Below are 24,159 nucleotides of genomic sequence, written 5' to 3' on the forward strand. Positions count from 1 at the left end.
TCTAGAGCTAGCCACATGCTTATATTTTATAGCAAGCAGTCCAAAGCTGGAAAATTCAGACGCAGCTCTTCCAAACCCTCTTGTTAAGTACTTCCCACTGCTGGTTTGCATAAATTTCTTGAAAAGTGTCCCCAAAACAGCCACATAAAGACAGGAATCTTATCCTGCTAACATGGAAAAAATCTGCCGAAGTTGGGCACTTGTACCTCAGCTGAAGTAGGTGTACTTACTCCAACATTTTTAAAATCCAGCTGCAAATTACAAAGAACATCATGTACATACAAAATAAGCTCCTCAATTTCTAAATACACAATCAGAACTGCAAGAAAGTGAAACAAAAACATAACATTCCATACCTGCCTGAGGTCTGATCGTTGTGAGAGATTCCAAATAGTCCTTCATGTCTTTGTGTTTGAAGCCAACAGAGATGTCAAAAGGTGTTTTATGTAGTACATTCAAGTGATCAGGATTGGCACCTTTCTCCACGAGCTGCTGTGCCAAGCTCACCTTTCCACTAACGGCTGCCAGCATTAAAGGACTCCAGCCCATTGTCTTTACAGTGTAGTTACAATCAGCTCCCCAGTCCAATAGCAGATGTACCACTGCCTCATGTCCATGCTGAGCAGCTGCCATCAGTGGAGTGGTATCAGGAAGGTCGTCTCTGCTGCTGTGAAGTACATTTGTGCTAAAATGGTCATAATTGTCCACAAAAGCTCCGGATTCCAGCAACAATTTCACCATGCTGACGTGGCCACCTCTGGAGGCCATTGTGAGGACACTGGCTCCTAACTTGTTCTGTGCATTGAGATCAGCACCATTCTCCAGCAAGATGTGGGCCACGCTTAGATGTCCAAACCTTGGGAGAAAGAGAGTAGAGGAGATTTAACACCTTGGATTGCAAAAACCAACATACCCTGAACCCAGAAAACTTTGTTACCAAATTGGTGTATTGAGTAATATATACACTATGAGGGATCATACACACATCACTGAATGTGACAATGGCACCTTGCTGGAGGAGAGCAATCATCAGCTGAGGACTGTAAATTAAACCATTCCACATGTACCAGTGACCATGCTCATAAAGCAGGCACCTATTGCAGAGGATGGTCTGACCAAAGCATTAAAATGCCCACCTCATTTTCTGCTTCATGGCACCAACTCATAACTTCCATGAAACAGAGAGTCACTTTCATCCTCTTATTTCCAGAGCTGTATCACATTGAAGGATCAAAGCCAGCTTGTTTCCAGGGATCTTAATTAAGTACCCTCATTACTACTGAACAGAAATAAAAACTGCAAAGAGTCAGTGCTAACTAAGGGGAAAAAAAGACCATTTTATGAACTGGATAGTCAGTCTTTTATTTGCATTATCCCTTGTTTTCTAGTTGTGAACCATCAATGTACTCCCACAATGGAAGAAGACTCCATGAATAGACACGTGCCCATGAAGCTCAGAGAACATGGTGAGTGGCCACCACTTTTGTAAAGTTAGCTGAACTTCCCTCAACACCAAGGGGACCAGAGGCAATCTTTAAGAGAAATGGCTCTACCAGCAGAGTGCGACAATTGGCCACATGAACGGCCTCCCCTAAAACAATCAATAGAAAGCATTCTGCTCCTCAGTCAGACAGACCAGCACGGGGGAAGTGTCTACACAGTTCAGCCCAACACCAAGCACCAAAACTGAGCAACCAGAAGAATTACTTTCAAGAAACCAAGGTGCTTGAGTTGGCTTACAGCCATATACTCCTTCCTGATAATTGGGGATACCCAGTGTGTAAGCTGACACAAGCAGGCAGCCAGAACAACCACAAACTCACTCGGCTAGAATGCAAAGAGTCAATTTATTTGTTACCTCATGAACCTGGGGATGCCCAAAGAAACACACAGTCAGAGACGCACAAGTGGAGAAGCATGCATCATTACCAGTTCATGCTAAAGAATCACTGGCCTGCAGTTCACACAGGCTTATCAAGAATTATTCTCCGCTGCAAGGTCAGTTGAGTGATTTACAATTCTCCTTGATAGTCTTGTGGTTTTTAACCCATTCCTTCCAACACCCAGCACTGTGATGATGAGCATACAGCAACTGGTAATGGGTGTGCCATGGTATCTTGTGCTTCGACTTTGTTGCAGTTGCTATGTCAGGCTTGTGCTATCATTTTGGGAGACTGCTGCATTACTAGGCCAAATTAAAACCCTGTGTAACATCAAATACCTTCCAATAAGGAAACTCGGCACTAAACCCTCCTTGTGTGGAATATCTACGAGAACTTGGTCAGAGTACCGAACTCTGACACCAGTTTTACCAGCAACCCAGTTTTGGTATCTCTTGACTATCAGAGGCGCTGGTAGTTTGTCAGTAAGCAAAAGACAATCGTGCAAACCAGTTATCTGTGAGAAAATGGAAACCCTTTACTGTTCCCCAGCTGAAGAACCCCACATTTTGATAAATGTAATAGCTTGTCAAGATGTGTGCCTCGTGCTCTCGCTGCGGGCATCATGCACTACTATATGCTTGGGCACACTGCGCTTAGCACAACCCAACTTTGACACTGAAAGCAGCCTTTGTACACTACAGCAAAGCAAACGTTAGTCAAAGAAACCCCAAAGAATGCTACTAACCACTTAGAGCAAACATGAGCCCCAGAGTCCCTAGTTTCCTTCCAGAAACTACACAGTTGCAGGAGGAAGCCTCTGGGGTCTGTCTACTCCCTAGGCCTACCCTGGTAGCCCTCACTGCATCACCTCAGTAGAGCCTGCAACCCCTGCACATGGTTAATTTTATGCATATATGCTACCTCCTGTCCAATTTCAATAGGGCTAATCACAGCCAGAAAATTAAACATCTATGTAAGTCTGAAGCCTACCTTTGATCAAACACTGTATTTCCTTTCTAGTTATCCATTAAAAAGAAAAGAGGAACATGCTCTTCTACTTTATGCTTTCTCCACAGATTTCAACAATACATACAGTACTTTGCAAATGTCAGCCAGTGATTCTTGAAATCAGTGAGAGAGTTATAGTCATCTGATGTTATTGTTTTTAGGGAATGAGCATATGGTTTTCATTAAGGAGGAAAAAAAAAATCTAAGACTGTTTCTGCAACTTATTTTCTTTTTTTTTTTAAACCTTCATAAAATAACAAAATTGTTGAACCTTGTCTTCCTTGTTCTTACTGGGAAACCAGCTGTATGACTCATTCTTTGGGAACTTTCTATGGCCATTAGTTGAAAAGAGAAATGTTGACTTTGAAACAGAGTCTTTTCTTCCAAGTATTTTAATGCTATGAAATTTTAAAAAAGAGACCAAAACAAAAAAAAACATTTCTTCTCTCAATTAAGCATTCAGTTATTATAGAACAGCAATGCCCTCCAACCCTGCAAAACACACCTATGAGCCCAAGGTGTGCTTATAGGAATAAAGACAAGCACCAACTCCAGTATTAGCAACACGGGAACCTCCCACAGCCCAGCAGTGGGTCGTGCAAAGCACAGTATCACTGACCCAGAAAATAACCCAGTTTTGTCATTAAAAACCCTCAGCAATGATTTTCCACATCCTCCAGCAAGCCACCTAAGAAAACATGGGAAAGCCAAGTGAAATTAACTGTTTCTGTTCGCTTCAGTATGCTTTACATCAGATGTGAGTTTTCAACAAGTAGGTAAGACACGTATATACGAAAAAAACAAAACCAAAAAACCCATGGAAAATTAAGTAAGGCTACGTACGTATACCTGGTGTTACAGAGGGGAGCAATGTTTCGCGTTCACATTATCTCCAATTTTGCACTGGCTTAACCAAGAAGTAGAGTGCACTGCTTCAAACGCCACATTCCTACTACGAAAAGATAATTCCTAATGCCCCTAATGCATAACACTTAGCCAACTCTACACTCGGCAGCCCCTTGTCACCCACCCCCAGGGACGGGAACAGGTGACCACTCGGATCCCCTCAGGACAGCTCCGGGATCCACCGGCAACGACCGACCGCGGCCTTCAACATGGCGCCAGCCCTCTCTCCCACGCTGATTCCCCTGGAGCTCCCCGGCGCTCCCGGGCGCCCTCCCTCGGTCCGGGGACCGCGGTTCGGAGGGCGAGGGAGATCAGCGCCGGCGGCAGCCCGAGGGCGGAGAAGGCTGAGCCTCGGCGGCCCTCCCTCCCTCCCTTCCCCGCCCCGGGGCTGCTGCCGACTAGGCCGGTGCCCCGCGGCGAGGCGGGATGGCGGCCGGAGACGCACCCCCTCCACCGCGGCCCTGATCCCTCCCTCTCTCCCGTACCTGGCCGCTTGCATGAGGGGGCTCCATCCGTAGTGGTTCCTGCTCTGCACCGAGGCACCCTTCCGCAGCAGGAACCGCACCAGCTGCTCGTGGCCCCCCGCCGCGGCGAACTGCAGCCCCGTGTTACCGGCCTCGTCCGTGCAGTCCACGGGCACGGGGGAAGCCGGCGGGGACGACGCTTCACCGCGGGGCTCCGCCGCCGCCTCCTCGGGGCCGCATGAGGAGGAAGAGGGGGCCCCCGGATCGGCGGAGCCGCCGCCACCGGACAGCCCCAAGAGGCGTCGGGCGGTCTCGCAGTCGCCCTGCTCGCAGGCGCGGAGGAAGAGCTGGACCTGGGGGGGCACCCCGCACTCCCCCATGGGCAGCGCTGCCGGGCCCCGAGCGGCTCGGCCGCCCGCGACCGCCGCCGCCGGCTCGGCGGCCGCCGGGAAGGCAGCGGGGAGGAGGGGACTCAGCTGGCGGGAGGAGGCCGGCCCAGGGCGGCCGCAGCGCCCCGGCCGCTCTCGCACGGCGCGAAGGGGGAGCCGGCGAGGGTTATCCCAGCCTCGGCCGGGGCGCTCGGCGCCTCTCTTGCCCTGCTGGCAGCCCCAGCGGTGCCCCACGGCTCCTGCCCCCTTCCGCAGGGGACTTCTGCCCGCTGGGCTGCAGCCGTTTTCCGCGCCGTTCTGACTGCCACGCAATTGTCTCCGCATTACGCGTCTTTCTGCCCGGGGTCATGGCAGCAGGCCTTCGCTATGGGGCTTACTCCCTCTCAACTGATACAACAGCCCCTTTTTCTGGCTTCACAGTGTGACTTACTACAGGCTGGCGCGGTCCTTGCGTCAGCCCCACTCCGCGTACATGATACTTCAGCCTTTGCTTGCACCGTCCTACTTCGTGTTTCTTTTAGCTCCAAAGAGGTCTCTCCCTTCAATGAGACACAGGATTCGAAGTTTGGTGTTTTCCCCTACAAACATCCATTTCCTACCTCCTGACAGCACTGATTAGTCTTTCAGTTTAAAATCTTTGAGCATAAAATATGGATTTCTTGTGTGTCTTCAGTTTCAGCCCCCCATGAAATCCTGAAATATTTTCTAGGTTAAACTGATTTACAACACCTAAAGCAAGGCAAAAAAGAAAAGAAAAATCTTGAACTTCGTCACTCAAGAATATAGCGTCCTGTCCTTGTAAATTCAGACCGGTAATTTTCTATGAAAATCAGTGACTTCAATGGCAGGACAGGGCACTTGTTACAGGGTAGAAGGTTTGGGGATAAGAGGACTAGGAAAATTTACAAGGAGTATAGTAAAACTACCAAATGCCACTAAAATGTAGCAATCCCCTAGTTTTAGGCACTGGCATCCTTATCTTCCAAGTTATACAGCTTTTTGGCTCTGATACACTGCAGAGCCAGCTTGCCAGACCATAATGGCAAAGGGCCAAACAAGTTACACTTGGAGAAAGTCTACAGCAAACAAGAGTCTTGGCTGCAGTTAGGGACACTTTTCCTTTGGGAAAGTACCATTCATAGCAAAGAAAAAATCTGCATATTTATCATTACAGAACTAATAGAACAAGTTCCTGGACAGGGCACATATTCAGTGATACTTCCTTCTTTATAGATACCATGTGTTACGTGTGATACTGTATACACTTAGGTTAAATAATTTCCTTAAGCATAAAGAAGCTTACAGTGGCCATCATCAGAGTGAAGATGCATGGCTAGGGAGTATTTTAGTCCAGTCAATACAGCCATCCTTACATTACAACAGTATGAGGAGCTTGCCATTGTCAATATAGCTGGATGGTGCAATTCACTCCCTGTAAGATTTCAGAGCCTGGAAGAAGGAAATGGCAAGAGTGATTAATGCAATACATTATTCATGATTGAAGAAAACTGGGTCATACTTACATATCAAAGTGCATGCTCGGATATAGTCAAATTAATGACAGGATCACTCCAGTTTATCTTTGAGATAAGCTACTGAACATGTTGATCCTACAAATTTATGTTCTGTAGCTGATGATTATGCTATCAATTTCTACTAATGGTTTGAAACTCCAGACAAAGATATCTTGAATGTAATTAGGAACCTAACAGCAAAAGATGCAGCACTTTTTAAAAGAAGGTTATAAGACACAGGAAATATTTGCTGGGGTTTAAAAAATGAGAGGGGAAATTATTTGTCCCGAATTCTGCTGCTGTCATCTGATGGTCATTACTGTCTTCAGTCAGCATCCTAGGCATTTATTCTGGTGTGATCACTCAGGGATTTCTGTCACTGACTGAGAATCAAGGCAAGGAAAAATAATCAAATTTCTTCTGAAATTAATAAACTGCTATGGAATATTCTCCTGCATGATGCAGTACCAAGCTCTTTGGAAAATACAGGACTTGATTTCTTGACCAATGAAAGAACAACCTAAGCCTTTCAAACTGTTTGTTAGGGTAAGATAATGGAGAAAACTTAGGTTGGAAGATAAGATGGGACAAAACAAAAACAAGATTCTCAAGTGGAGATTGTGTGTTAGTTGTTTAGAAGATTTGTCCAAACTGCATCTTCTTTGTCCAGTCAGTGAAAAATGCATTGCTTTTGACAAGAAATTCCTTCACATCAGTTCTGTGCTAATTTGTATAGGTCAATGTTAGATTGCTCCAAGGTTAAAATAATTCTAAATGACAGAAAAAGCCCTAATGAATGAAGAAATTACTTTCAAATAAAGAAGATGAGAAAAGTGCAAGGAACAGAACAGGCCCACCAAAAAATGCAGAACAGTTAAGGCAAGAGTAAACATGTGAAGTCAACATTTGTGAAACTTTTCTAAGTCTCCACTGTTAATGATCTCAAAACACCAACAGGGAGATACAAGCTTTATTGATGCTACTCATCATACAGTGTGACACAAAAGAGATAAACTTAGAGTCATTGCTCTACAAGACTCAGAACTCATCATTTGCCAAACAAAGCCTAGGAAATCACTAGAGATGTAATGTACCTGTGGAACTAGTAAAGTAAGTATAATATGGCAAATGTGCAATGATGTAGAACTACAAATTGGCCAGGTAACATGACAAAAAATTCTGTTGTTCTTACAGCAGTAATATGATGTAATGTATTTGGACATATACCATGACACATGAGCAAATTTCTACCTCATGTATAATTCAAGATCATGTAATATGGAGGACTGTAAAATTGCCATCCTAATCAAAAGCATCTCAGAAATGTAAAAATGCAAGTAGTCAAGCACTCTGTTCCAAAGAAATCTGTAAAACTAGAAATAGCTGACTCACTCATAATCTGCATTACCAAAGTCTGGGGATGGTGGCATCTCAAATCCCCAAGAATGATGGCATTTTTTCATGGCAATTTAGGAGGTAAAGACTTATTTTCTACTGTAAACTCTTACTGATGTGAATCTCAAGAAGGTCATACTTCTGAGAAAAAAACCTGAAATTTTTAGTGTGTCTTTTGTGTGAAGATACTTATCTCTGCCTTAATGAAAAGGCAGACACGTATATTAGAAATACCATCACAGAAAAGAAAATGCTTCCCCAGTATCACTGGGCTCATGTATGTCAACTGTGGTCCTTTCAGACGTAGAAACAGAAACAACCTTGAAAAAATTACTAAAAACCAAATGTTAGTAAGTGGCTACAGTGTAGGGTGACAAAGATTAATTTCACAACAAAATATCTGCTTGACTTCTTGGTTCAGAATTTTAATCATGGTCTTCACTTTGTCTACTACAACCAGCTGCTATAACTTTATGAGGAATTTACTTCATTTGTATGTTTCAGAATATGCCATAATTTTGACAACCTTTAAAAGAGTATTTACAACTCAGTATTTTAATTCACTGTGTCTGCACAAGACTGTATGAAAAACCAGTCAGGTTTCTGACATAACACACCTTCATTAACACATCACATCATACCATACTTTGTGGGCAGAACTGCAGTTTTGTTCCAATACTTTCTGACAGCTAAGCTTCCTGGCCTTGGTTTCCTTTATGTACATTATCTCTTCCACTGCCTGCAGTTCATGCTTGCTATTTTGCTTAAGAGAAAAGTTATAATCAAGCAATACATACCTACAGCAAGCAAATGTATTGATTGATGCCTTTGACATGCATATTCTGTCTGTCTTTAAGCTGCCCTGGCTTGTGTGTGACCTTTTGAGCAAGGCATTTTGTGTGTGTGTGTATTATATATGTGTACACATTCACATGTACATACTGCAGAGATCTGCAAACTGGTACAGCTGAGGTCTTGCCCAAGTAATCCACTGAATGCTGCCTCGTTTTATTGACCTGTCACTAGGAGAATTGCACACCTTTCATCAACCTGATAGAAGATCCCTGAAACAGGCAACAGTTTCTATCTCACTCATCAAGTCTGTGTTTTTAATCTGTTTTATTTTTAGGGTTCGTCCTCTCATCTCAATTCCTCAATCTCTCTGTCTCTGCATTATGCACCCAGCTTCCCTCTTGACCCAAAGCCTACCCTGTAAAACCGGGCTCCTGCTGAAGCACCAAGGACCCTTTGGCACTGGGGATGCAGGGTGTGGTTCATTTTGTGTTTTGCACGTGCTGTGCAGCTGTCTCAAATAAAGAGAGTTTCAATGCAAACACATTAAAAAAAAATCCTTTTCACTGGTAGTACAATGGGCTGAATAATATTTTTAAAATATTTGTGCTAACAAAGGAGAGAAAGAGCAGCCAAGGTGTGAATTGGGGGGGTGATGCAGGGCAGTGCTATTTTATGCACAGTTAAAACAATGATGAACAATGACCCCGTAGCTCCAAAGCCATCTCCAGTGGGTATGTTTTATATAACTTGGATGAATCCTCCTCTCCTTAACATATTTCCTATCTATGTCCAAAGTATTCATACATCATGTTTCCTATCATGTTTTTCTGATAACTTTTTTTTTTAGAATATGTAAGCGTTGACTGTTTCTAAAACTAGGAACTTTATTCTGAAATACATTATTTGATACGTTATTTTTACTCCAAAAGTGTGAATTTAGGAAGCTGTTTAACTTATTGAAAATGCAGTCTTTATCAGCTGTTATTTCTTCCCATTCCATTTCCATTTTAGAGTTTTGCTTTGCTTTGGCTGAAATCACAGATCTAACAAGAGAAAAAAAGGAAAACTTTGGATGAGGTAAATTTTAAATCTTTTGCAAAATTTAATAGCTCTATTTTTTCTGTAATGTATATGTCATCACTAAAAATAAGAATACCTTTTAATAACTATACACGTGTCAAATAGCTCATCTTGTCTTACCTCTTTAGGTGTTCCCTATATGTAAACCTATTCCTTCAATGAGCTCTTTTATTTTAGGTGAACTAAATATTACCTGCAATTCAAATATACTTCAGAGAGCAATAGATACACCCTTAATTTCAGCTCTTTACATTTATTATAATGTGAATTCTTATGGACAATTACATATTGTTGTGGTTAGTCTTCTTCTCTTAGTGGTTTTTGAAAGGTTTAGTTAATATTTTGGGTACTTTTTGAGATTTAAACAAATTTCCCTTTTTAAAAATAAACTTTTCAAATGTATTAATTATTCCACCAATCTTCTGTTTTAATTTGGACAACTAAGGGCACAATAGATCTTTCTAGATAAGTAATTAGAGTTTCTATCTGACTTGTTTGGTTACTCTATTTATCTATGGCTGAAACTCCTGAAGCAACTGAAATGGTAACTCACTAAACACTAAAAAATCATAACAATTTTTTTTTAAACTTCCATTGTTATTAAACCTGAAAGAAATAAGAGAACTTCTTAAAAGGAACTTTCCATGAAGATGTTACTGCAAGTTTTATGGCTAGCAGTAAACTCATTCACTTGCCTTATTAAATGTAGATTTTTTTTTTCTCTGGGGCTTATTTGTACGTTCAGAAAGAATTCTTTACACCTTAAGTATTTCAGCTCAGCAAGTTCAGTCTTCCCATCACATTTACATTCCAAAAACTTTTGAAAAGGTTTGAGAAAACATGTCTTTGCCTTCATATTCTTTACATCTTGTACAAACCTCTTTGTGAATGCAAATAATTGATTCTTAATGATTTTTACATTAACCTCATTACTGTACTTTCTCTTGATGAATTTCCTCTGGTTTATGTGTTTGGACATCATCCCCAGAGAACTACTAATGTTTGCTAGCATTACTTTCAATTCCCACCACGATGGTGATCACAGAAATCTTCACCCTTTACTTTGCTGTAAGAGCATTATTACGGCCGAGAGCAGTTCAGTCACGTTCGGTTCTCTATTTCCTGCTTTTTGTTTTAGTCATGTGATCATGTTCTTGTGCTTCTTCCATATTGTTCTAATACTTAAAATACTTAAATAAAATACAGATTCTTGTAATATTTAAGAACCTCTGCAGCAGAACTCTGTTTTGTTTTGGTTTGGTTTTTTTTCTCACTCTTCTTAATTAACTCTTAGTCCCACATTTTGCTCTTTACCTCTTCCCAATCTCCCAGATAACTTCTTTTGGGAGTCCAGGAGGATCTCTTCTCCTTTGATTCATTCCAGGAATAGGCTTCCTTTATTCAGAAATGATGGTGAGCAAGGAGACAAAGCAAACACTGTGCATGCAATCATTGGTGCCACCTGACTCTTCAGACCCAAAGCTTGCTAGACACAGCTTCCTTTATATGCAATGTAAATTCTCATGTCCAACATACTGGTATTTATTAGTTGTCTACAAGGCATATATTTTATGCCTATATAATTACTTGTGATAGCTAGCTGTATAGCTGATTAAGAAATAATCTGTCTATATGCACACTCACTTGCAAATCCACCTAAATTACTCAATTTATACTAGCTTGCCAGAATCAGTCATTGGTTTTCAGCACCCTTCTGTCCAGGGCATGGCCTCACACAGTAGTAGAGTTTGTGTTGTCACATACAATATCTATTATCATGTAAAATCAGAAGGAGCTAGTAGCTGTATACTCTGACCCTGTTAGTGATGAATTTTTTCCCTTCCTTTGTTTTATTCACTCCTCAGCAGTGCTAGTGAGCACCGCCCAGTGCTGTGTCACACTGGCTGAAGTTCTCTCTCTGGGGATGGCTGAACTCATCCGCTGGGTTGATCTTGACAGGCCTCCAACAGCTGAGGATGTTGCAGTGAACAGTCTCTTTGTAAAATGCGTGGAGCAAATGACACCTCAAAACCCGTTCCAGCTCCCTACTGAATGTGAGAGAGAAACTGTATCCAGTTATGTTACATTTACATTAAACTGTTTCAAATGCAAAATCAGGAATTCTCGTGTCATCTCACAGCATCCAGATCACAAATGTAGACAGATGGGGCTGCATCCTGTTAGGGCCTGAAGTAAAAAAAGCAGTAAGGCTATGTTGTTGAGTATGAAGCAAATCTGAAAGTTTCGACTAGTGCTACTGTTGTTTCTTTCCCCCATAATTCTGTCAAGCCATACAACGGACTGTCCATTATCTGGATAATAAACTTGGGATATTCGCTAGTCTTCTGGATTTCCCTCTATGAGGCCACAATGGTTGGCTTCTTTTTTCAACCAAGAACACTCCTTTCTTCTTCAAAAAAACTTGTCATTAATGCCTATAAACTTCTTAGCCCATGTTCTGCTCTACTTCTGAAACACATGCTATTCTAGAGGCAGAATGGATGAAGCCTGGTTTCCTATCAATTTGTTTCCTTCAACCCCAAAGCTCTTCCTAGTACCTCATCAGAAATAACCTCCTTTGCTGTCCTGCAGCTCTGGATATTTCTGTCCGTAGACAGCCAGCCTTGGGGCTATCCCAGTCACTTCCAATGGCCGAAGCACCTTGCTGTGGCCCTGGCAGCTTTGTGCCAGCCGAGCTTTGCCTTGCTGGGGGGTACCCCTGCATATCTGCTATGCAGCTACCAGTGCTTATGAAAGTCCCTCAAGCTTCAGGGCGACCAGATCACCTCTCTCTTGAAGGGTGACAGCAGGTGTGCGAAGGGGACGTGTCTTCCTTCCTCCTCCCCACATCCCAGCTGTGACCTGGCAGAACCGGGATGGCCTCCACTCCCTCCCTTCCCCGGGATGGGTCAGAACCAGTACTGGTTCCACCGGTTGCGTCCCCAGGGAGAACGCGGAGTAGGCTGGAGCCGTATGCGTTCCCTGGGGTGCTGGAACCCTCGGGGGCCAAGCAGCCTTTCGACCGCCGGGAAATAGAGGGCCATAGTTTCCAGGGGAGGTGGCTGGCGGGCGGCAGGGGCTCAGCACCCCTGGGGGACAAGCGAGGTAGGTTCCCCTCGAGGGTACCACTCCCCTCCCCGCGGCAGCGCCCGTGCCCGGTTCTTCCGCGCCGCGCCGCTCCGGGCTGGCCCGCGGCGGGGCGGGGAGGAGGGAGGAGTCGGCGGCGGAGGAGCCGGGCGGGCTTCCAGGCGGGGCAGCGCTGGCGGCGGGCGGGTGTCGCGGCGTGGGCAGGTCCGTGAGAACTTCGCCGAGTCCGCCCGGGGCGGAGGCGCGCCCGTGTCCCTGAGAGGGCAGCCGCCGCCCGCTCGGCATGGCCGGCCGCCTCGGCCGCTGGATGTGCTGGGGCAAGCGGGGTCGGGGCTGCCGGGACGGGGGCACGCTGCTCGCCCTGGGGCTGCTGGCCGCCCTCGGCTTCCTCGTGTGGCGGCACGGCCCGCCGCCCCGCCACGCCGCCCGCCGCGCCCCGCCGCAGCCGCCGTCCCCCGACAGCGAGCTGCTGCGGCGGCCGGTGTACGCGAAGCCGGCGCTGGACCCGGGGGCGCTGGGGGAGCTGGGCCGGGCGGTGCGGCTGGAGCTGAGCCCGGCCGAGAAGCGCCGCCAGGAGGAGAGCATCCGCCGGCACCAGATCAACATCTACCTGAGCGACCGCATCTCGCTGCACCGCCGCCTGCCCGAGCGCTGGAACCCGCTGTGAGTACCGCCGAGGGCAGGTGGGGCCGGGACAGAGGAGCCTGCCGCTGCTGTGGCTCACAGAGCCGCTCCGCCAAACTGGAGTGTCTGCTGGCAGCGATCAGCGCGGGCTAGTCGTGGCTCTCTCGAGTACCTTTCGCTCAGGAGCGTGGAGGCTTTTGGAAACTTTCCCATCCCAAATGCTCTTGGATTACAGCGTTCGCTCTCACAGTTAAGTCTATTGGTGGCTTTGCCTGGCTGCCGCACCTACTCAAGGCAGCACAAAGTCGCGTGTTGGTGGTGCATGTGCAGGTTGTTTTCCCCCGTAGCCCTGGTAGTGTGGTAGAGTCCTTAAGCAACGGCGCGCTGCCGTGTTTCTCCTGCTCCTGTCCGCTCCTGCTGCTGCCGCTGTCCCCGGGGTAAGTCACCGTGGGCAGCGGCATACTTTTTCAGTCACTCCCAGCTTTACAAATGTTACGCTTCCCAGACTTCAGCTGTGCATTGTATTCAAAAATCTTAAGGCACACAGTTTAAAGGAGATTGTTTTATAAGCAGTTTTACCAGGAGCGAGCTAGAAATGGTGCTCGCAGACGTATGTAATGGTATTCTGAAGTGCGACTGTGCTTGATCCGGGATGCATAGTTGCTGAGACAAGTTACATTTACAAATTACATTTACAGTTTGACGCCAGTGACAGATGATGACATAGGCAATTGTGAACGAAGGATTAGATAGTGTTTGATGAAGTGGCTCTAGTTTACAGGCAGTGGTTCAGTGCAGCTGTGAAGCCAGCGTGGCGCAACAGGTCTGACTGTTCTGCCCTTACACAAACACTCAGTGTGGCACCGTCTTGGGCTCTCCTGTGAGTGAGCTGCCGGCTGGTGAGAGGAACGGGCTAGCCAGTTACGCGTATGTACTAGCCACACCACAGGGGATGGGATGGAGCCATGACTGCTACTGATTCCTCACAGCCCTCACTTCTATTACACCTGAGCTTGCCTTCAGCTGGTTTGTTTTGTTGCAACAGGTTTGTACAATATGGTAGCAAAGAGCTGTGGAAAATCAGGGATCTGGCTCTCCCATGCATTCACTTCACGCTGGTGCGTCCTGCCCAGTATTTCACCAACTCAAGTTGTAAGTGCTGAATCTAAAACATGACTCTTACAATGCCTTTCTAGAAGTTGCAGTGCAAATGCAAGGCCTTTTCATCATAAGTTTAAGCCTAACACTAGGTTTGTTTTGCTTAGTTATTACTCTGCTCTTATAAGCAGTCTGTAGACCTTAGGTCAAAAAGGATCATTTTAGTTTCATTTCCATGGGAAGAATTAAATCATTTAAGTGAGTTATTTTGGACTTCTGCCATTTCTCTATGACAGGATGTTAGAAGAAATGGAAGGTCACAGTTGTTGAACGGGGGACATTATAGATGCATGTGGGTGACTATTCTAGAAATGAAAATAATTTGAATAGGTGGATAGATTTTGCTACAACAGCATACTCTTTTTGATTTGAATATATGGATGCTGAAATGACAAAATATATCCAAACCAAAAGGATCACAAAGCATCAGTGACATAATCTCAGAGATAATTGCCTTCTGAAGCTGGAGCTGTATTGTACTGTTGTATCTGCTGGCAGGTGCTGCATGCCTTTGTGCACAGTTAAATCTAAATTATAGCAAAAATGTCACAGAGCATCTCTCCCACTCACACAGCAAATGTAAAAAAAAACCTTTCCCAAGGGCAATTTTGGAATGAAATATTAACTCCTTCTTTCAAGAAGGAAGACCATGTAAGAGATTAAAGTTAAAAAAAAAAAAATTAAGACGGTATCACCAAACCCACAGCAATAGAAAATTCATTGCACTTCATTCCAAGATTAGAGGCTATACAGTTTGAAATCTCAAGTCTAGGGAAAATCTTACTTTTTTTTTATTATTTTTTATTTTAAGATGGGCAATGCTTGACTATTAATGAACATTTTGGTGATGGGTGAGGCTGCAATGATAGGAGATAAGTAGTAATGGTAGATGGCAACTAGGCTTCAGCTGTCCACCAAAATGATGCAAAGGCTAAAAGTTAGGTGTGATCAGTGAAACAAGTTCTGTACCCGAGGACCAGAAAGTGACAAATGCACCATTTTTTTAGTGGACTCCCAGAGGAGAACCAGAGAAGTGTGTGCTGGTGAGCCTTGGATCTTTTCCAGGCGTGTTATTTACAAACTGTGGTAAGGGAAAGAATTAGTAACAGATGGGTAGGTGTGATCTATTGAGAAAGTCAACAAGGCTTTTGTCAAGGATGACGTGTCTCACAAACCTGTTTGAGTTCTTTGAAGGTCATAATTATATGGATAAAGAAGTGTGTTGTTACTTGATGAGTTCCTTAAACAACTGTGAAATAAGGTGGAAATTCCTTGCATTTATAAATAACTGAGTAGAAGCTGTGAAGCGTTTGTTTTGGGCATTTTTTTTTGTTGTTTCTGTTTTGTTTGTTTTGTTTTTTGTTTGTTTTAAGGAGTGGAGAATCACTGATAAAGTCCCACAGAAATCTGTGTTGGACTCAATTCTGTTCAACTTACAGCATGGCCTTCGTAAAGAAGTGACTAATTTACAGGTCTTCAACCTGAAAGACAGGTGGGCTGCTGGAAGTGTACCTCCTGCAGGGCTGCTGCAATACATGGCTGATGCATACAAGTGGATAAAACAAATTCTGCCATCTCCCTGTTCCAAAAATCCATTTACTGTAAAGCATAAGGAAGTTCATCCACTAGAAAATTTAAATCAAATATTCAGGAGATATTGACAGGTGCTATGTTTGGAGACTCTATTCTGGGCTGTGGGCTTTTGGTCTGTTTCAGCATATTCTTGTGTGTGTGGAGGCAAGGCTGGAAATTTTAGACACCAATAAAATAGGAGAATAAAAGAAAGGGAAATAGAGACAACATTACCACCACCTGGATGCCCCACTGTTCCTTTTAACATTAATGTACTCCCTCACTGATCAATGAACCCACTCTTTGTGTGTGAATTGGTGAAAACATTTGAATCCGGTGAAAACTGGAGTTTTGCTAATAAGATACAGAGTATCTGAACCAGTAAGCTGTTAAATGTGATACACAGAATGATTGCACAAGGTGTTGCTGTATCAGAAACTGATGCCAAAAGTCTTTTCCTACTGTTGCATGTTGTACATCGTGGACCTGCCATGGGAACAGAAGCGTGGCAGGTATTTGCTAATATCTGTGTCTGGTAATACTGTGCAGGAAGAGAAGAATAGTTTGGCTGAGATTACTCTCTCAAATAATGTATTGATTGATGACATTTGACTGTGAATCCAGGAAGCTTCAAATTTAGGTCTTTCTCCGCAACAGTGAAAATATTCAGAAAGTCTTTATTCCTTCTTATTCCCACCACCATAACATGCTTTTTGTGATGACTGCTCCCGTTTCTATTGACCCACAGACCCAAAGAAGTCAACAACTACTATTGTTTCCTTAAACAGTTTCTGCTTCCTTTAACTGAGCTTGTCATCAGCAACTTATAATGTTTCATCACCTAGTAATTCTTTAGTTTTATTGAAAGTATACATATAAGCAAATAAACAATATGTATAAGCAATGTATAAAAATGTCCATTTGGAAGAATCTTATGGATAAGGATGTAAGTTACTAAATGATGATACAGTTTGTAGAAGGCTAGAAGTGAATTAAGCCATAGGGTCAGAGAAAGATGGAGGTTGGAAGGAAACTTTGGGGTGTCTAGTCCAACCTCCAAGTCTCCAAGGATGGAGATTCAACAGCCTTTGAACACCTCTTTCAAGGCTACATCACTTCCACAATGATTTAATTTTCTTTTTTTTCCCCGATCCTAATGCTGTCTGGATGGCCCAGCTTGTCTTCCCAACATCTACCCTTCATTTCTTGAGTTTGAACTCACAGAGGGAGCAACAAGTACAGGAGGTTTAAAACCAGCAAGTGTCCTCTGTCAGACCTTGACTTAGTGAGGGCCCTGTTGGGGCTGATGCCCTGTAAGTGCAGTGTGATGAGCTCTGGGCCATGGGGTTTGGCTTCTGCTGCTCTGCCTTCCTCCCCCTGCAACAACACAACTGCATTGTGTCCCACAGGGCTTCTCGTTGTGTGCTTGTTTTACAGGACTGTAGGGCTAGGCAGACAACTGATCATTCTCTTAGCCTTTTACAGCTTATTGCAATGTGTAAGAAATATATTTCCAGTTTTTCTAACTGGGTTCTTTTAGATTAAGGGCTATTTTCAAGCACTGCTCCTGATTTTAGACATTCTACCTTCTTTTTTTTTTTTTTTTTTTTCTTTCTGTCTTACTCACAGTAGGGATGCATTGCCTGTTTTGGGGGTGGTTTCTATAAATCACACAAGGTGCCTTTTGGCTGACTCTTGGTACGAAAGGAACAAGTCAGGAATAGGCACTTTTGTGCCGACTCAGCATTTCATGTTCTCTCTTTCATGGTAGAAGCCTGATTCAGCCCTTGGGGCTCATTTTACTTGTGATCACAAAGAAATGGATTTTTAATTCTTTCCTGTCTTTCCTAAGTAGCCGCAAAAGCTTCCAAAATATTGAATGTGGTCTGCATAATATTTTTCAGCTTAAAAGGTTTTTCAGCTTTAGAGGTTTATTCTTTAATTCTAGGTAATTTTCTATGTTTTGGGAGAGAGATTCTTTATATAAATATTTTGTATATGTATGATTTTATGTATATGTTTAAGTATGTGTGTATATCTTTAAGTGTCTTTGTATAGATAGCTAGATATACACAACTGCTTAAATTCCTCTGTCATCATCATTTATGCCTATAATATTATTTATTTTGGTGGACTATTATGCTTGACTTTAGCAAAACAATCTTGTGCTAAGATTTTTCTGCCTTTCAAAACTGTTTTTCCTGTTTGTTCCCATATTTGAATTTGCTTCTTTCAGAGTCTCTTCTATGGTTTGTTTTGTCTTCTGGGCTGTAAATACTAAATTATACCAGGATGTCCATTTGATAGTATCTGCTAGCAAGTTCCCAGAATAAGCCTTGATACTAGGTTTTGGTTCCTTTTCTACTCCAAAAATCCAGCTACTCCTGCCAGGAGTTTTAACCTGACCCTGTTCTGGGAAAAGGTGCAGCAGCTGAGGGTTTCCTCCTCAGCCCACAGTGACTGTCTGACTTCACCCAGGAGCTTCTCTTTCATCTCTTACCTAAAGGTGAAGCTGCAGTGATTTTTTTTTTTTTTTTTTTTTTTTTCCCCAGCACGTATTGGAAATAGAACTTTTTGAAGAGGTGAGCTGCAGCAGCTCAACCTTTCTGGCACATCCCTTCCCTGTAAACATGCACCTGATGGTGCACCTTGTGCCCAGAGCTGGCTTTAGCAGGGGTGTTCTCATGCTTTGCATCTGATCAGGAGAAACAGCACACTTCTTATGAGCAAAGGCTTTACATTAAACACTTAAAGGTGTATTTGGTCTAGCAGTTTTGTAACACTGTGATCACATGTTTGGTGTTGGGATGTTTTGGTTTGATTTCTGAGCTTTTCTGAAATAGGTAATTGGTTACTAGTAACTATATTAATCACAATAGCTTTTAGTCATTACTTTAGTGCTAGTTGGGAGGATTTCTTGAATCTATAAACAGGCTTTAGACCTTCAAAGCAGTGTTTCTCTAGGACATTTCATTCTTTCCTCATACAGTAAGTGGAGAAAAAATAATTCTTCACTATAGTTGGTTTTTTGTTTGTTTTTAATAAGAAGGCTTGCATTTTATAGCAGTACAAAATGAAGCAATGCTTCCACTATTGCTCGGATATCTAGCATATATTGCTATTTTTGTTTCTTGTCTTCTGTAAAAATGTGTCGCTTTTCTTTGCCATTATGTTTTTAGCAATCCCCAGCAAGTATTTCCCAGAAGAGCTCACACGGTTACTTTTTAACCATTTTTCTTTCCAGCTTCTGGTAGACTTCCTCAACTTCCTTTGACATCTAGATTAGTGCTTGGTTTTAGCTGATTTAATTTTAAAATTGACAAAGTTCCTGGATCTGTGATTGATAGTAAGCAAAAATTGATTTTTTTCTTTATTCAGAAACTGCTTTAACTGTAAACAATTGTCTGTAAGAATCAGGTACATCCACACCTTACTTATAGTGATGGATACAATAGCTTCTTTCCATTACTGCTTTGCAAAACATTTTTTCTTGTCCTGAATCAAATTACTCACACTAAAGTAAGTTTTTAAATGTAAGTGTAGGAAATAGTATGTCTCTATGCAAAGGTTAAGTGTATCTCACTATGTTGGAAGAAGATTGAAAACATTTCAGGAAAATGTAAGCACTGTTTCAACTCAGCAAAATAAAATAAAAATCAAGTGGGTTTTCCCTTTGTCACATGTAGAATTTCCTTCTCATCTGCACATCCAGAATCTAGGTCGGGTAGGAACTTCCATAGCCTTTCTCTAACAATTTGGAATTAGGAGGCTCTATGGATTTCCTAAATTTGTGGGTTTGAGGATTTTAGTCAAATTCTCATACTTGGTCTTTCTAGACATTTTTTTCTTAATGTATTTTTAATCTGTCTTAAACAGATCTGCTTTCTGGGCCTGCCTCCCCCCCGCCGCCCAACTTCTTAACAAATATTTTCTTCTGTTCCAGACTTACTGTCTTTCTTCCTTGCTTCTCACAAATGCAGCCCTTTATTATCTGAAATCTTAAGACAGCTTTTGGCCCTCTGTCTTGTCAAGACCTGCTTGTCATTGGGAGAATCGTTCTATAGAACATTAAATAAACTGTTTCAAAACCTAGCCAGCCTCTGTTACCAGAGACTTGATCATATCACAGTGTTGTAGACTGTACAGGGGTGCTGTCTCTAATATGGTTTGTTTCAGCAGATATAATTTAGGGAGCTTTTAGCCAGCCTACTGAGCTGGGGCAGGTGGTGGGGAAGTGTAGGCCAGCATGCTGAATACACCTGCTAAACTCTTCCAGCCTTGCCCTGAATATTTGGGCCATTCTGGCAGTTATCAGCAACTTGCTGCTATCTGCTTTGCTAATCACACCAAGACACACCTTCTGTAAACATCAATGCCTTTTCCTGCAATAGCTGAACATACGTGGCCTGTGTAGGTGTGTAAAACCAGGTGGAGCCTCTCCATGCTCAGATAAAATTATTTTTTTATTAAAAAATAAAAAGGAGAAAATCTCTGAACTGACAGTTGGTTCAAGGTAGTCTTATGTGAGAAAATAAATTTGTCATGAAAAGCTGGGTAGTGTTTGGAGGAGATAGGAATAATGTAGTTTATCATATCCTTTAATTCCACTAGAAATGTTGCACTTCTGTATCCCAGGCTTTGGGTGGTGTTGCTTTTGGCTCACATGCTGGATTTTATCCAAAAGTTGCTCTCCCACAGAGGGGTGAGGAGTGGCTGTTCAACTTTATATTCAGCCTGGAGTAAGGGACGTGGACTTGGTAGCTGTGTGGGGTGGCTTAGAAGCTAGTGCTGCCAGCTGTGTCATGCTGCAGGGCTTGGGATGCTTGTGGAGAGATGTGCAGAACCCCAAGCTGCTGCTTGGGCAAAAGTAGAAAATGGGGTAGAAGATCCCAATACATCTGTGTCCTCTGCTGTGGCTTTGGGAAGGTGGGAGAAGGAGGTGTTTTCTCTTGGGTGAAGATACCTGGCAGATTCCAAAGCCCACATTGCTGCCTCTGCAGTTTATGGAGTGGGAATGAAGATGGTGAAGCTAGATTGAGATGCCCATGGATGCTGCCATTCATCCCCATCAACCTTATTGACTGACAGCTACAAAATGTCACTTTTGAGCACACCTCTTACTGAAGGAGCAGTTTAGGTTGGTGTTTTAACTGTTCAAGTTAGGAAAAGGAAGGGAGGTTGTGTGGTGAGTCAGCATGTATATGGCCCATCGTAACAAGCCCGGCCAACATGATTCCTAGCCCACCATGTGAAAGCCAGCCTGAAGTAGAACCCTGGCAGTGTTTTCTAGATGACACTGTGATGGGGCGTATATGTCACATAAGTCAAATTGGATCAGCTCCAGCAGTGACGCGTGCTGTTTTGCACTTCTTGAGAGAAGCTACGCAATTCCAAACTTGCCTCAGGCATTCACATTGAAACTTCAAAACCAAAACTTACATAGTATACCTTCAGAAAGCGTTAAATAATTTATGTGCAGTTTGCGTTCTTAACAAATCTTTGAAAACTCTCAGAAGACTTCTATTATTTTCTTAAAATATGAGTAACTGTGCATATAGAAGATCAAGTTTGGAGATAAAAAGCCTGTTTTCCCTTTCTGTATCGTTGTCACAGTTGTGGTGAAAGTCTTAAGTAAGAGCATGTCAGCAACCATTCCTAATTAACTCATGGCAGTGTGCCCAGTGTGCACACATTCATGCTCTCTCTCCCTGTGTATAGATACACATCTCTTAGAGAAACAGCTCCTTACAAAGAAATAAATTGAGTGATTACATTAATTGACACAAATGTTCTTGAAAACAACCCATTTAATTTTGTTTAGGCATTTCCTGAGTGATGTCTCCTTAGTTTCTAATGAATAACCCATTGTAAAACTTGATAACAGAAGACTGTGTAGTGTAGTAGATTCCAAGGTTAATTTATTAAACTTGTCAGCTCTATACTCTCGGTTAGACTGGGACTTAAAAAAAGGTAAAACCAAAAACCCACAGGAATTTGGATGTATGATGATACACTTTTACATGTTTGGCTTCAGTTTGCATTTTGTGGACTTAGATGTTTGAGTAGCTGCTGTAGTGAAACATCGACGAAGGGTGGGTATATAGTGACCGTGGTTTTGTGTTCGGATGCATACTGGCATTATTTTCTGTTTCTTCCCATCTAGAGATTTAAAGTTATGGATGAACACATTTCAAATTCTAGAATACAGATGTTGTCTTAGTGTAAATTGATAAGAAATGCCAGAAAACAAAGGTTTTGTTTGTTCTATGCCTGTCTTATGCCACAGTGATCAAGCGGGAGGGTCCCTGGAACGCCCATCCAGTGTGGCAGAAAGTGGATGAGGGAATTGAAGGATGATGCAGAAGCAGGCTGCTGCTGGAACATTGTTGTGTCCCAGCCTTCTCCTTGGAAGGTGGTTGGGGCAGTCCTGGCCATGTTTTCTCTGAGTGTCACTCCACTGTGCAAAAGGCTTCTGCTTCTGCATTTTCTAGTGAATCTGCAGAGAGCAGGAGTGACCGGAGGACAGAGACTGAGCAGGTGTCACTCCTTTGCATTGCCATACCTATTGTGGTTAATATTCATTATATACCAGTGTCTGTCATTGAAATCTGACTCCTATTTAAAACTTTATGCATTTATGTTATTGACTCTGAAAAAGCTTCTTGGATATGCTGGCAACAGGTTTTTCCTCGGTGATTGATCCTGGTATGTGATAACTGTTTCCAAAATCAGGTTGACTAAAGATATGGGTACTTCTCTGAAGAAAATGAACCCACTCAAGATTCACACATATTTAATTTAAGTAATTGTTTATTTTAAAATAGATATAATTATTACAAAATAGTAAAGTTCCTGTGATTGAATAAGATCATGAGAGTAGTGAAAGAATACATTGGACTTGTGTCTACATTTACTCCCCATGCTTGGAAACGTCATGCTTACAGGCAACTAATTTCCTCATGTCTCTGTTATGTTCTTACCAACCATTTGGTAGTGATGATGGCTAGGTTCAAAGTGATGTATCGCAGCCAGTGGTAGGGACTATAGGTAGTTTCCTATAGTCATTTAACTTTACTCACAGAAAAGTTAAGCAACTGTTCCATAGTCAAACCTCTATAGACAAGATGGAGGTGGGGACCCACTGAAGTCTCTTGGGCTGTGCTGGATTAATGTCTTAAGGAGGGTAAGGTGAGTTGCCTTCTGGATCTGTCTTTATGGACCTGCAGAGTCCAGATGATCAGCTCAAAGGTTACACATAGCTTTTAGGATGAATAATGTGGGATGCAATTAATTGTGTCTGAATGTGATCCTCTCTATTGGAAAGGACGGCGTTATGGGTTTGAGTGTGACACTGGAGAGCGCCCTAGTCAGAAGCCAAAAGCAGGTTGAAGTATAGTATGCATAAATATACATTCCCAGGATCTGCAAAAACTTATTTTGGGACTGCTGTCACCAGTTGCTGTCATTTTAATGACATACCATAATTGATATGCATTTGTTTTTCTGAATAATCCAAAGTAGGAGTGAAATGATTCACTTGGAAAGTAGGAGCTGGGATACTTGGCTGACACATGGAGAATAAAAGTGCATCTTGGAGTTTGCAAACGTGAATACAGAAGATGGTCTGCTAAGGCACTTCTGTGGTAAACAAGAGCTGAGAAATGGAAAAGATGAGTTATGACTGCTAGGCTTTAAATCAGGTTTTGTACTCGTAGTGGGTTTTTTGAAGCTTTTATGTCTTGCAAAGGGGTAATGTTTAGTGTCCATATGTGTGCCACTTAATTGTTATTCAGCAACACTTCCAAGCATTTCCATTTCAGGGATTCATTAGTTTTTTAAAGATTTTCTTATGCTATAATTTTTCCAGGGTTTAAATGCTTTGGGTTTGTAATCTCTGGAATGGGATTAATTTTTGAAGTTCAGTAAAACTCTTTCATTGCAGAAAGATAAGGAAAAGTGTGCTTCACTTTAGCAATACTCTTTGAGACAGCTAACAGTTGAGACCTTCTAGCAATTTAGCAAGAAATATGTGTCTTGGAAATAATTTCTGAGATAAACATGCAAATCTGCACAGAAGTTGAGTAACAGGTTTTTTTCCTGTTTTGTTTTGTTTTGTTTTGTTTTTTTAAATAAGGTTATTGGGGCACCACTCAGGTCAGGGTGTCTGCCTTCCACCATGGAGCTGGTAAATTAAACCCATTTTTTAGTGCTGGCCATTTTCTTGACTTTGGAAACCTAAGAAACGTGTGCTCTTGTATGTCCTGTAGTAGGCTGACCTTTTCCT

At 42.8% G+C, this 24,159-nt stretch overlaps 2 protein-coding genes across 6 annotated transcripts in view; one reads left to right on the forward strand and one right to left on the reverse strand.

The window, feature by feature from the left end:
- ANKS6 (ankyrin repeat and sterile alpha motif domain containing 6) overlaps positions 1–4,706 on the reverse strand; it is a 48,539-nt gene extending 43,833 nt beyond the window's left edge. For 4 of the 5 annotated variants that reach the window (XR_004242126.1, XR_004242125.1, XR_004242123.1 and 1 more), the window contains exons 1-2: positions 4,283–4,706; positions 357–856 (exon numbers count right to left, since the gene is read on the reverse strand). Coding sequence is in view for 2 of the 5 variants with exons in the window: in XM_032119760.1 (XP_031975651.1) it covers positions 357–856; positions 4,283–4,641 (859 nt within the window). In the remaining 3 variants the exon portion in view is untranslated. Of the gene's footprint in view, positions 1–356; positions 857–3,740; positions 3,984–4,282 lie in introns of those variants that run through there. The other variant, XM_032119780.1, reaches the window with a different exon arrangement.
- A 7,969-nt stretch (positions 4,707–12,675) lies between these two features.
- The window catches only part of GALNT12 (polypeptide N-acetylgalactosaminyltransferase 12), a 47,629-nt gene continuing 36,145 nt past the window's right edge, over positions 12,676–24,159 (forward strand). Inside the window, exon 1 of the mRNA XM_032119812.1 lies at positions 12,676–13,184. Within this exon, the coding sequence (XP_031975703.1) occupies positions 12,805–13,184 (380 nt within the window). The 5' untranslated portion in view covers positions 12,676–12,804. The remainder of the gene's footprint in view (positions 13,185–24,159) is intronic.

This window comes from Corvus moneduloides, chromosome 1 (assembly GCF_009650955.1).
Source record: "Corvus moneduloides isolate bCorMon1 chromosome 1, bCorMon1.pri, whole genome shotgun sequence".
In the NCBI taxonomy this organism is placed as follows: Eukaryota; Metazoa; Chordata; class Aves; order Passeriformes; family Corvidae; genus Corvus; species Corvus moneduloides.